This window comes from Alligator mississippiensis, chromosome 3, assembly GCF_030867095.1.
Source record: "Alligator mississippiensis isolate rAllMis1 chromosome 3, rAllMis1, whole genome shotgun sequence".
NCBI lineage: Eukaryota > Metazoa > Chordata > Crocodylia > Alligatoridae > Alligator > Alligator mississippiensis.
In genome coordinates, this window is record NC_081826.1 from 23,913,066 (window position 1) to 23,926,560 (window position 13,495).

At 46.1% G+C, this 13,495-nt stretch overlaps 1 protein-coding gene across 5 annotated transcripts in view; it reads left to right on the forward strand.

Moving 5' to 3' along the window:
- Positions 1-13,495, forward strand: part of SAMD12 (sterile alpha motif domain containing 12) — a 273,317-nt gene that overhangs the window by 170,717 nt on the left and 89,105 nt on the right. For 2 of the 5 annotated variants that reach the window (XM_059723798.1, XM_059723797.1), the window contains exon 5: positions 2,154-2,246. The exons of the other annotated variants lie outside the window; for them this stretch is intronic. In XM_059723798.1, coding sequence (XP_059579781.1) covers positions 2,154-2,239 — 86 coding nt within the window. In that variant the 3' untranslated portion in view covers positions 2,240-2,246. The remainder of the gene's footprint in view (positions 1-2,153; positions 2,247-13,495) is intronic. 5 annotated transcript variants of the gene reach the window in all.

A 13,495-nucleotide genomic window follows, 5' to 3' on the forward strand; every position in this document is an offset into this window, starting at 1 on the left:
GAGGTCATCTTAGTCCAACCCTTGTTTAAAGCAGGACCATCCCCAACTAGATCATCTCAGCCAAAGCTTTGCTAGCTGGGTTTTAAAAGCCTCCAAGGATGGAGATTCCACCAGCTCTCCAGGTAACCTGTTCCAGTGCTTTACTGCCCTCCTAGTGAGAAAATTCTTCCTGATAGCTAACCTAAACTTCCCTTGCTGCAACTTGAAACCATTGCACCTTGTTCTGTCATCTGCCACCACTGAGAACAGTCCAGCTCCATCCTCTTTTGAACCGCCTTCTGGTAGCTAAAGGCTACTATTAGATCCCCTCTCAGTTATTTAGTCCTCTTCTCTGGACTAAATAAGCCCAGCTTCCTCAGTCTCTTCTCATAAGTTATGTCCCCCAGCCCCCTCACCATTTTGTTGCCCTTGGCTGGACTCTCTCCAATTTGTCCACATCCTTTCTGTACTGGGGGGTGGGGGGCAAAACTGGATATAGTACTCCAGATGTGGCCTCACCAGTGCTGAATAGAGGGGAATAATCACTTCCCTTGACCTGCTGGCAACACACCTACCAATGCAGCCCAATAAGCCATTAGCCTTCTTGGCAACAAGGACACACTGCTGACTCATATTCAGCTTATTGTCCACTGTAACCCCCAGGTCCTTTTCTGCAGAGCTGCCGCCCAGCCAGTCAGCCCCCAGCCTGTACGGGATTGTTCTGCATGGGATTGTTCTGTCTTAAATGCAGGACTTTGCACTTGTCCTTGTTTAACCGCATGAGATTCCTTTTTGCCTAGTCCTCCAATTTGTCTAGGTCGCTCTGAATCCTAGCCCTACCCTCCAGCATATCTACTACACCTCCCAGGCTGGTGTCATCTTCAGAGTTGCTGAGGGTGCACTCTGTGCCATCTTCCAGGTCGTTGATGAGGACATTAGGCAAAACTGGCCCCAGGCCTCCACTTGATACCAGCTGCCAACTAGACATCGAGCCATTGATTATTACTCTCTGAGCCCGATGCTTCAGCCAGTTTTCTATCCACCTTACAGTTCATTCATCCAGCCCGTACTTCCTTAGCTTGCCTGGGAGAATGTCGTGGGAGACCGTAGCAAAAGCCTTGCTAAAATCAAGGTATATCACATCCACTGGTGTCCCTGCATCCACAAAGCCAGTCATCTCATCATAGAAGGCAGTCAGGTTTGTCAGGCATGACTTGCCCTTGGTGAATCCATGCCGACTGTTCCTAATAATCTCGTCCTCCAAGTGCTTAGAAATAGATTCCTTGAGGATCTGCTCCATAATTTTTCCAGGGACTGAGGTGTGGCTGACTGGTCTGTAGTTTCCTGGATCCTCCTTTTGCCCTTTCTTATATATGGGCACTATGTTTGCCCTTTTCCAATTATCTGTGACCTCTCCTGTTAGCCATGAATTTTCAAAGATGATGGCCAGTGGCACTGCAGTCACATTAGCCAACTCCCTTAGCACCCTCGGGTGCATCCCATCCAGCCTCATGGACTTGTACGTGTCCAGCTTTTCTAAGTAATCCCTAACCTGTTCTTTTGCCACTGTTGGCTGCTCACCTCTTCCCCAAACTGTGCTGCCCTGTGCCATAGTCTGAGAGCTGACCTGGCCTATGAAGACTGAGGCCAAAAAAGTATTCAGCACTCCAGCCTTTTGTGCATCTGTCACAAGGTTGCCTCCCCCATTCAGTAAGGGATCAACACTTTCCCTGATCTTTCACTTGCTACAACATACTTGTAGAAACCCTTCTTGTTACCCTTCACATCCCTTGCTAGCTGCAACTCCAATTGCTCTTTGGCCTTCCTGACTTCATCCCTATGTGCCCAGGCAGTGCTCTTATATTCTTCCCTGGTTATTTGTCCAAATTTTCACTTCTTATAAGCTTCCTTTTTGTGACTTAATTTACTGATGAGTTCCTCACTAAGCGAAGCTGGTCTTCAGCCATACTTGCTAATTTTCCTGTGTATCAGGATGGTTTGATCCTGTACTCTCAGTTAGGTTTTTTTAAAATACAGCCAGCTGTCTTGGACCCTCTCCCCATCAGACTGGCTTCCCAAGGGATCCCACTCATGAGTTCCCCAAGAGAGTCTAAGTCTGCTTTTCTGAAGTCCAGAGTCCTTACTCTGCTCCTCTCCATCCTTCCTTTCCTCAGGATCCCAAACTCTATCATCTCGTGGTCACTGCTGCCCAAGTTGCCATCCAGTACTACATTCACCGTCAGTTCTTCCCTGGTTGTGAACGACAGGTAACCAGTGTTTATTTATATAATTTCTTGAATGAATGTGCATGATAGATCAGGAGTGGGCAATTACTTGGGCATAAGGGCCACATAGGAACTTTGGATGAGCTGTCACGGACCAGGTCAGCACCACCCCCCACCACAACAACTCACCAAAACTCCTTATGGGCCTTTGGGCTGGCACAAAGCAGTGTTCAGGAGTGGAGCAGGCAGGGATCATGGTGCTGGGCTGCAGGGCAGTGACAGCTTGGAGCCAGGGCCTGGCTGAGCTGCAATCCACTTCATGCATGCCCTGCCCTGTGCAGTAGTGAGAGGTGTGCAGGTGGCGCTCGGCCCCCCATGGAATGCTACCAGGGCATCCACAGGCCGGATCCATTCAGTTGGTGGGCCAAATTCAGCCCACAGGTCATATTTTGCCCACCCCTGTGATAGATAATCAGGATTAGCAAGCAGATAGTGTAATCTCTGTGTTAGCAAGCAGAAAGTCAAAGAGCAGTGTAAAGACTAGAGTTAGTTGCCGGTCAACATGTCGACATGTGTGGTAATATGGTGCTCTAGACTATTAGCCAAAAGGAGAGGTAGATGATCAATTAACAGAAGCATGAAAAGAACAGGACATGATGATTATGGGAACTTTAACTACTTAGATTTTTGTTGGGAAAACAATATGGAAGGCACAGACTATTCAGTAGTAGCTCACTCAGCTTGAGACAACTTTTTACTGCAGAAGGTGGAGTAAAACTGAGAGGTAACATGAGAATGTACAAATATGTAACAGGTTGTTATAAAGAGGAAAAGACAGCAATCTTGGTCTCCAGGACCACTGAATGTAGAATAAGAAGTAACTGGATTAACTTTCAGCAAAGGAGATTGGAGGTAGATATTCCAAAGGTCTCTTATGATGTGTATAGATATGGAATGAATACCTAGGATAACTAGAGTCGTTATGGAATCTTATCACTGGAAAGTTTAAAGAACAGGATAGAGCAATGTGTGTCACGTATACTTGATCTTACCTCTAAGCACAGGAATGGACTTCAGGTGTACATCACTATCATTAAATGGTTAACAATCGATTCTAATCAACACTTCCTTAGGAAAACAAAAATTAGAAATGCAAAACCGGAACAAAATAGACTTAATTCAGGGCTTCCTGTTTGCTTATTTATATCACAGTTAAAATCAGTAATCTAAATCACTTTGATGTAGATACTTCCACCCTGTTACTCTAAGTTGCGTTGGTCTTCTACAGTGCTTTATTTATAAGGAAGCAGTTATTGTTTCTAAGTACGTTGTTGGCTTGGATATGAGTCCTGTGACTGATGATAAAGATCCTAAGAAGTTCTCAAGATTATTCTGGGGTATCTGCTTTAGTATCCTTAATCTTTCAGTAAATTGGTTGAGGCCGCACAATAAAACCCAGAAGTCTCACTTCTCTTGACTGTAAATTTTTCTAAGGTATAACATACACATTAAAAATGTATCCTATCTTAAAATAAGCCACTCTTAAAACACATGCCTCATCCTTGCAGGATCTTCAAGTGTCTTATTGTGACTCTGCAGTATTGTGACATTAATGCAGTAAGGAGACCAAAATGGGCATTCCACAGTTATTTTTCATGTTTGATTTGCTTCTCTGTGAATTTAATATAAAGATGGTTATGTTAAGCTAATTATACCTCAGCTTTTTATTTTCTGCTGCTGAGTGAAATCATGTAGAAGGTTTTTCCTTTCCCTGAAGAATGGAACATTTGACCACAATTACCATTTTTTACATTAGATAAAGCACCTTGCTGTCTATTACAAAAAGTGATTTATTAGTACATAGGGTGTCCTATTTGAGAAACAGTGTCTGACTAGCCAATGAGACATAGGTAATTGTACAATGCAATGCCTGCAAAAGAAATTACATTTGACATTTAATATAAACCCAAACACCTGAATGCAAAATATGACTTCAATAAAAAAAATAATTTCTAGGATGAATTTTTCCGTTATCACAAATATGCACTGTGGAAAATGACTGATCTACATGGATCACTGTGTTTCTGTGTGTCATGTATGTTGCATTGTTTCCATCTCTCCTACTTGTTCTTGCTATGTTCTTACACATTACGGCTGCTTACAGACATACAAAATAAGACAAAACCCCATGCTTGAAACTCAGCACACCCCCATGCTGCGCCCAGCTTATGCCCAGAAGAGGCATCACGTTGATTGGACCCAGCTCACCTAATGTCTGTATAGATCAGGTGCTTCAGCATGGCCTTTTTAGTGCTTTTATCTGATTGAATCAGGTATTAGATAAAAGTGCCAAAAAGCACTGTAGAAGCACGTGATCTACACAGATGCTGTGGAGCTGGGTAGGACTAACGTATTACCTCTTCCGGTAAAGCGCTTTTTTTTTCATGTCTGTCAGTGCCCTGTGTGCCACCTACTTACCTGCTCATCCTGATTCCTGAACTGGACTGGGACAAGATACTTTTACTATAAAAATACTCTCACCCACTCAAGACTCATGGCTTTGAATGAGTGTCACTGGTGAGTTCAGATGCTCTGCAGTTCAAGTCCAGTATTGTAAGTTGCTGTTAACCACTTGGTCATGTGAAAGGTGTCCAGTGTATTCCTGAGGAAAAAAAATGCTGTAGAAACATTTCTCTTTAAAGCTATGACTTGTATAAGATATTAGTGATGGTGGTGAAATAGTTAATTCATTTTCCAGCCATAATTTTTTTCTTTGTAAAACCGATTTGACACAGTCTAGCAGGGTGCTGTTATTGAAAAATTGAAGCACCAGGTGTGATTAAATAAGATCACACGTTTCATTCCCTCTTTAATTTCACATCACTCTTCAGCAGCTGTATCCCTTTGCTTCCCTATAGTCAGCGAGCGCATTGCATTTATAGCAGGCATCTTGCCGCATTTGTAGCATGCACCATCGAGCTGTTGTGAATCAAATCTGTTTGTGCACACAAATTATTTATTGTTTGATGGACCAGGTTTATTAATCTGTTTATTTCTCTGGAGTATAAGATACAGAATGCTTTATTGTAATGGAGACAGACCTGGCCTACTCCTCAATATTTGTGGAGGTTCATGCATGCTGCAGAACAGGTTCCATTCCGCTGCGCCAGGGAAAATGATTTGTGAAGCTTCTGCACAGGCTCTGGATCCTGTTTATGCCCTGTGGGACACAGCTTTGCAGGAGCTTTTCATACAACGCCATAGACCAAAGGCATAATGGTAGCAGAGCTACTGCAATTCCAGGGCTGCAAGAGCTGCTGTGGGCAGGTGGAGGGGAGGTGGTAAGGATTCTCCCTTTAACCCTTGTTTCTGTGCCAAACTTGGGAGGAAGGACAGGAGTAGTATTTGGCCCAGAAATGCTGTCTGCAGTTATAACATGGTGTCAGATGCTAAAAGAGAGTGACGAGGGATGTTTTTGAATGCTGAAAGAGAAAAATATAGTTAGAGGGCTAATTGGATTTCTAGAAAACCACAGGTAGTTATTTCCAGGTACCTGGCACATTTCCAAATCCTGGCTGGCCTCTGCTATAGATTCATAGATGTTAGGGTCGGAAGGGACCTCAATAGATCATCAAGTCCGACCCCCTGCATAAGCAGGAAAGAGTGCTGGGTCTAGATGACCCCAGCTAGATACTCGTCTAACCTCCTCTTGAAGACCCCCAGGGTAGGGGAGAGCACCACCTCCCTTGGGAGCCCGTTCCAGACCTTGGCCACTCGAACTGTGAAGAAGTTCTTCCTAATGTCCAGTCTAAATCTGCTCTCTGCTAGCTTGTGGCCATTGTTTCTTGTAACCCCCGGGGGCGCCTTGGTGAATAAATCCTCACCAATTCCCTTCTGTGCCCCCGTGATGAACTTATAGGCAGCCACAAGGTCGCCTCTCAACCTTCTCTTGTGGAGGCTGAAAAGGTCCAGTTTCTCTAGTCTCTCCTCATAGGGCTTGGTCTGCAGGCCCTTGACCATACGAGTTGCCCTTCTCTGGACCCTCTCCAGGTTATCCGCATCCTTCTTGAAGTGTGGCGCCCAGAATTGCACGCAGTACTCCAACTGCGGTCTGACCAACGCCCTATAGAGGGGAAGTATCACCTCCCTGGACCTATTTGTCATGCATCTGCTGATGCACGATAAAGTGCCATTGGCTTTTCTGATGGCTTCGTCACACTGCCGGCTCATGTTCAACTTGGAGTCCACTAGGACTCCAAGATCCCTTTCCACCTCCGTGCCACCCAGCAGGTCATTCCCTAGGCTGTAGGTGTGCTGGACATTTTTCCTCCCTAGGTGCAGCACTTTGCATTTCTCCTTGTTGAACTGCATCCTGTTGTTTTCTGCCCACTTGTCCAACCTGTCCAGGTCTGCCTGCAGCTGTTCCCTGCCCTCCGGCGTGTCCACTTCTCCCCATAGCTTTGTGTCATCTGCAAACTTGGACAGAGTACATTTCACTCCCACGTCCAAGTCGCTGATGAAGACATTAAAGAGTATCGGTCCAAGGACCGAACCCTGCGGGACCCCACTGCCCACACCCTTCCAGGTTGAGACCGACCCATCCACCACGACTCTTTGGGTGCGACCCTCTAGCCAATTCGCCACCCACCAGACTGTGCAGTCATCCACATCACAGCCTCTTAATTTGTTCACCAGTATGGGGTGGGATACCGTATCGAAGGCCTTCCTGAAGTCCAGGTATACGACATCCACCCCTCCTCCTGTGTCCAGGCGTTTCGTAACCTGGTCATAGAAAGAGACTAGGTTGGTCAGGCACGATCTGCCCGCCACAAACCCATGCTGGTTTCCCCTCAGCATAATTTGTCCTGCCGGGCTCTCACAAATGTGAGCCTTGATAATTTTTTCAAATACTTTACCAAGGATGGAGGTGAGACTGACCGGCCTATAGTTGCCCGGGTCCTCCTTCCTCCCCTTTTTGAAAATGGGGACCACGTTAGCCCTTTTCCAGTCCTCCGGGACTTGGCCTGTGCGCCACGAGCATTCGAATATTCCCGCCAGTGGCTGTGCAATGACGTCGGCCAGTGCCTTCAGCACCCTGGGATGGAGCCCATCCGGGCCTGCCGACTTAAAGGCATCCAGTTCTTCCAAGTGACTCTGCACCACCTCAGGATCTACGCATGGAAGTCTGGCGCCTTGCTGCTGCCTCTCTACAACCCCAGTGAGAGACTTGTCATGCCCCTTGCTTAGGAACACTGAGGCAAAGAACTCGTTGAGGAGTTCAGCCTTGTCCCCTCTATCTGTCACCAATTGCTTCTGCTTCTATAGTCAAGAGCAACCCATGAACCTCAAGATTAAAATCATTTTGGGAGGGTGGGTGTCCTGCAGCATAGCAAAGTTGTTACCTGTTGTGTATGTGAGAGTGATGCTGACAGACATTCATTTCTGCCAGTGGAAATTTCTGAGCCAGTTTCACCAGTAGAAATCTTTTTGGGAGAGGGAGTGTGATACGGGTACGACAGGGAGCGGTACAGGCATTCAACCCGTAGTTGTCCCCTCTCTCCTGCTCTCTGTACCTTTCCAAGTCCATGGTCATCTTGGTTTAGGGAAGGCATGAGAGTCAGTGTCTGTTCTCCTCCTCCGGGTCTCCAGGAGGAGTGGGACAGTGGGGAAAGACTCCCTGCCTCTTCCCCAGGCAGGGAATAGCCTCCACTCCATTCCCGGGGAGCAGAGCATAGGGATCATTGGGGTGCCCAGCCCCTTTCCCAAGTTAGGCAGTGCCTGGTTTGGGGAGCAGGTCGAGAACAGTGGTAGCTACTCCCCTCCCCTCTTCAAATGTGCCAGGAGATGAAGGGAGCACTGATGCTGAACCAGGCACTGCCTGGTTTGGAGAAGGTGAAGAAGCTTTGCCTCTCTGCTCCTTTCCCCTCCTTAACTTGTCCAGGTGCAGGGTGGGGAGCAGCAGAGAAGAGCCCTTGACCCATTCCCCAGACCAGGGACCCCCATTTGGGGACCAGGTGGGAACCAATTCTACATTCTGGTCCTGGTCTCAGGGAGTCAAGTGGAGGGAGCAGTGGGGCAAAGCCCCTTGCCCAGTCTCACTCTGGGGCTCTGGTGTAAGAAGCAGGCAAGGGGTGGCACTGCTCCATCCTCAGTTTCTGGTGTCCAGGAGCTGAGCAGACTGGGCTCCCCAGAATGTCCTCCACCCGCTGTGTGCACCTGGAGACGCCAGTGCAAGGAGCAAGTGGGTTCTTTGCCTTGCTATCCTGGGGAGACCCTCCCCAAGCTGGGTTCATGGCCTGCCAGCTTCCCGGCACTGCCAGTTGGGTGGCAATTTTAAAAGTGAGCAGGGCTGAGAACTGGGTTTGTGGAGGTTTTCCCCAAACCCTATCCCAGCCCTTCTGTCTCCTAAATTCCCTCCTCCCCATGCTGCCCAACTGGCAGTGGAGCAGGGCAGGGGAGACAACCAGAGGGACCTGGCAACCCCCCACCTCTTCCCCAAACTGGGGGCTGCCCGGTTCAGCTAAGAGGCAGGGAGTGTTGGCTGCTTCCTCCCTCCCCTCTCAGACCAGTCTGGAGAAGAAGGGGAACAGCAGAGCAAAACCCCTAGCCCACTTCTCATACCGGGAACTATGGGAGCAGGGGGCATGGTGGGGCAAAGCCCCGTGCTTACGTCTCACACCAAGGACCTTAGTGTATTAGGAGCCAGCGGGGACTGGCAGCTGCTCCCCATCTCCCCTCCCAGTCTGTAAGCAGCTGCCTTTCCCCCCACCCCCACCAGACTGGGTGACCCTTGTCCCTGGGAGGAATTAAGCTGAGGGGGAGTACACACTTTTCCCCAGGAAAAACTCTTCCAAGCTGATTTCTACCTGGTTCTAGTGGGCTTATTTTTCTCCAAGAACTCTCATTTTTGGTCCAAGGGAAAGAGCTTCAACATTTTTACCTGGCGAACAGGGATTCTCCTAATAGAAATTGAACATGATCAGAGGACAGGAAAACAGGCCTTACTATGAGAGGCTGAGAGCCATGGGAGTCTTCAGACTGGAAAAAGGCAGGCTCAGGGGAACTGGTGGCTGCCTATAAGTACATAAGGGGTGCACATCAGGATCTGGGGGAATGCCTGTTCACCAGAGCGCCCCAAGGGATGACAAGGTCAAACAATCACAAACTCCTCCAAGACTGTTTCAGGCTGGACATGAGGAAGAACTTCTTTACTGTCCAAGCCCCCAAGGCCTGGAACAGGCTCCCCCCTGAGGTGGTGCAAGCACCTACTCTGGACTCCTTTAAGAGACATTTGGACGTTTATCTTGCTGGGATCCTTTGACCCCAGCTGACTTCCTGCCCCTGGGGCAGGGGGCTGGACTCAGTGATCTTCCAAGGTCCCTTTCAGCCCTAATGAAATCTATGAAACTTAGGTATTTGTTTCTCAGACTTCATGGTTATTGCCAGACCCTCCACAAAACAATGGATAAGCTTCGGAAAAACACAAGGCATTCATTCCAACCAGGGTCTTTGGCTGTATGATGAGTCTGGGGAGTGAAAGAATTGCAGGGACCCATTATGGCATACAATGTACATCCCATCATAGGAAGGAACTTTTCAGGTAGATAATATGGTTCATCCATGTCCTGGATTAATGAGGCAAGAGTGGTTAATCATGTTCCCAATCCATCCTCCTTCCAGTCATTCACAGCAGAAGCAAGGAGTCATATGTTCTGAACCCTTCTCATGCCAACTCTTTCTGGAGAAAGAAGAAAGAGGCAAAGAAGGTAAAGAAAAACCCTGCATTGAAACTGAGACCCCTGATGGTATCAAGCAAACAGAATTAAGGAATCAAGCAAGCAGAATTAAGGAAGACCCCCTTTGACCAATGTAACAGCTCTTCATTTAGCAGAAGCTCATCTGGTAGGTTAGGAAACTCAAGGAAACAGCAGTGCATGTGTTCTGTACCAGTGTGTCAGTCTGCCAACACTGGCAAGTCAATTCCTTTTGTATCCATGGAGCCCATCTCTTTCACTGCTAATCTTTCCACCACCCCAAAATCCATAGTTTCATAGTAGCTAGGGTCAGGAGGGACCTGAACAGATCATCTAGCCTGACCCCTTGCCACAGGCAGGAATGAATGCTGGGTTCACAAGACCCCAGACAGGAGATCGTCCAACCTCCTCTTGAATTTGCCCAAGGTAGGGGTGAGGACCACCTCCCTGGGAAGTTGGTTTCAGATTTTGGCCACCCTAACTGTAAAACATTGCCTTCTGATCTCCAACCTAAACCTATTCTCCATCAGCTTATTACCATTGTTCCTCGTCACCCCAGGTGGTGCTGGGGAGAAAAGGGCTCTGCCTGTTTGCTGTTGATCCCCCCTGATGAGCTTGTAGGCAGCCACCAGGTCCCCCCTCAGCCTCTTCTTGCTGAGGCTGAACAGGTTCATGTCCTTCAGTCTCTCCTCGTAGGGCCTGTCCTGCTGCCCTCTCACCAAGCAGGTGGCCCTCCTCTGAACCCTCTCCAGCTGGCCACATCCCTTTTGAAGTGCAGCACCCAGTACTGGACGCAGTACTCCAACTGTGGGCTGACCAAAGTCGCATAGAGGGAGAGTATCACTTCTCTGGACCGGCTTGAGATCCATAAGTCAGTCCCAGCACATACATACCTCTGTGAGGTATCATGTAGCATATTTGGGATGCATAAAAGACCTGTGTGCAAGGACCAGAAGTGCCCATGGGTGCTGCCTCGTCTTAGATTTGAGCCAGGTAGCAGCCCTGGTACCAGTTCTCAATTCTTTGCTGTTAGGTACAGCCCCCAGGAGAAGCTGACTTGGATAAGCGGAAGGCTCTTCCTTCCATAACTAAACTGGCATTTATACCTCCATGCCCAGGCCTGTGTATTAGGACATGTTGTTTGGTCTGTGAGAGGGGAAAAAGTAAATAAAATTCTAAAAGAAAACTGTTTTTACATTACATTAAAGGAAAATTTAATGGAACAATTTTCTTAGGGTAGTGGAAACAGTTCTGACCTTTCTTTCCCTGTGTGACACAGATTAACCACCACAGTTTCATCATAACTGAAGCCAGGATCAAATCAGTGGTTTGAGCTAACTATAAGGCTGAGTTTCTATGTAATTATTGCCATATGCAATAGGACTCGTGTCCTGCAAATACTTATTTGGTGACACTGTGTCAGCTGAGAGTTATTGCTTCTAACATAGGCAGGACTATCTCTTAATGATATTTTTTCCCTGGCAACTACTTTATGTAGGAAAAAATGTGGTTCTGGATATGAGTGAGATGTTCACAAAGAAGGAACTGAAAAATTGCTGTTTTTGTACATCTGTGGTTTTGCCTCACCTTGTTGAGGTGTCCAATATTGCCAGTGACCACATGTCTAAAACTCATGAGTCATGCCCCAAAGATCAAAAGGTTTTAAAAGAACCTGAATGTTGTGGCACTGGGAGCCTTTCAAATGTGCATGGGGCTTGGTTTTAAGCTTTTCTGTGTTTGAACTATATGAAATAAAATCTTTTTTTTTTTTTAAAGGAAAATTGGGAATGTGCGCCCCCCCCCCATGATTGGCAGAGCTGCAGCTTTCAGAATGACGCAGAATAACTTTGCTTGTGATAATTGCAAGAATTGGCAAAACTGCAGTAGCCCCACTGCTGCAGTCTTACTGGCAATACAAAGCAGTTGTTCCTTTCCCAATGGTTTCGTTGTTACTCATTCTTTCCAATATGTGGTTTGACACTGTTGTCTTTCTTCCGCTCCAATAAGCTTTTGTCTCTCCTGCTCTCATGAAAATACCCAGCCCTTCAGTGAAGTACTTCTATATTGTCCCTTTCTCTCTCTCATACTCGTGGAAAGTGTTTCCCCACTCACACTTGCCCTATGTTAAGATCCTCCACCTGGATATGTGTTGTACTTCCTGGATGGAAAGACAGCAACAATACAAAAAAATTCTCCTTTTCTGCTTTGCTAACTACAGCAAAGCAGATTTTTAAAGACATTTGGTATTTTGAAGGAAGGAAAAACACTGGAATCCTCGAAAGGAAAAAAGTCATGGAAAAATAAAGTGAACGTAATTTGACCTATAATTAACGGTCTTTAAAAAAAAACAAACAAAAACAAGTTTGAGAGGAAAATGTATGCTTTTGAATAAAGTACCTTTGTAGAAGGGTGTGCTAGTGGGTACATTGTGCGATACCTGACATCTAGGTTCTATTCCTGGCATTGCTAATGACTTTTTGGGTGACACTGGACAAATACCTTAAACCTTCTCTGCCTCAGTTGTTCCACCTGTAAAAATGGGCTAGAATGCTGTGGGTTTAATGTTCCTTTGTTTTGTAAGTGGAATGAGATGAAACTTCTTTGAATAGGAGTTGCTCTAACACTGCGGTTATGGTAATGTACTGAATAGTTTTACAGAGTTTATTGTACTAATAAGATTTCATATCTTTTTAGACATTAAATATTTAAAACCTTGTGAACCCATTTAATATATACCATAACTCTGTTCCTTGGGGGTATTCATTTGTTGTCAGTATAGTGCATCCTATTATATTACTGTATTTACTTGAATAGAATACACTGTTTTCCCCCAATCAGCATGGAGGGGTGGAAAAGATCCTCATTTTACATTCACATACCAACCTCATTAAATACATTACTTATCATTAAACTGCTGCCAAAAGCAGCATGTGCTCAGTAATGGAAACCAACTATGAAACTGATTAAATGCAGCTAACACTGAGCACAAATACATGGTCCATATTGGGCAAACATTGTGATGAGACCCTTTTTTTTTTGGAAAAAATATATTTATATATATATATAGAGAGAGAGAGAGAGAGAGAGTGTTATATATATACAGCAGCTAGCATAAGCTTTTCTTCACACACCATAAACCACATTTAAAGCCTGCAAATCCATTACAAGTAACGCACCCACGCTCCTACACACTCGTCCAGCATCCTTTCTCTAACTCAATCCCAGTCTTTTAGTCCTAGCCCTGATTTTGGGGTTTACATTCTCAATTCATTCCCTGTCGTTGTCACTTTTTCTTCCGCTGCTTCTGATACTGCTGCTGTCATAGTTGCTGTGGTAAATCATGGACTTTTGGCTTTGGCCTAATAGAATGCATAGTTTGTATTATATATAAGTGGATGCAAAAGTGCTGCTTAAAAGTGTTTTTATGGAATAGTTGTGCTAAAACTTGCACCAGTTTAAAAAAAGGTAACATACATCAGTTCTTGATTAACTAAATCTAAGGGTACCCCTAGTAATTTGCCTATATGCAAATTACTA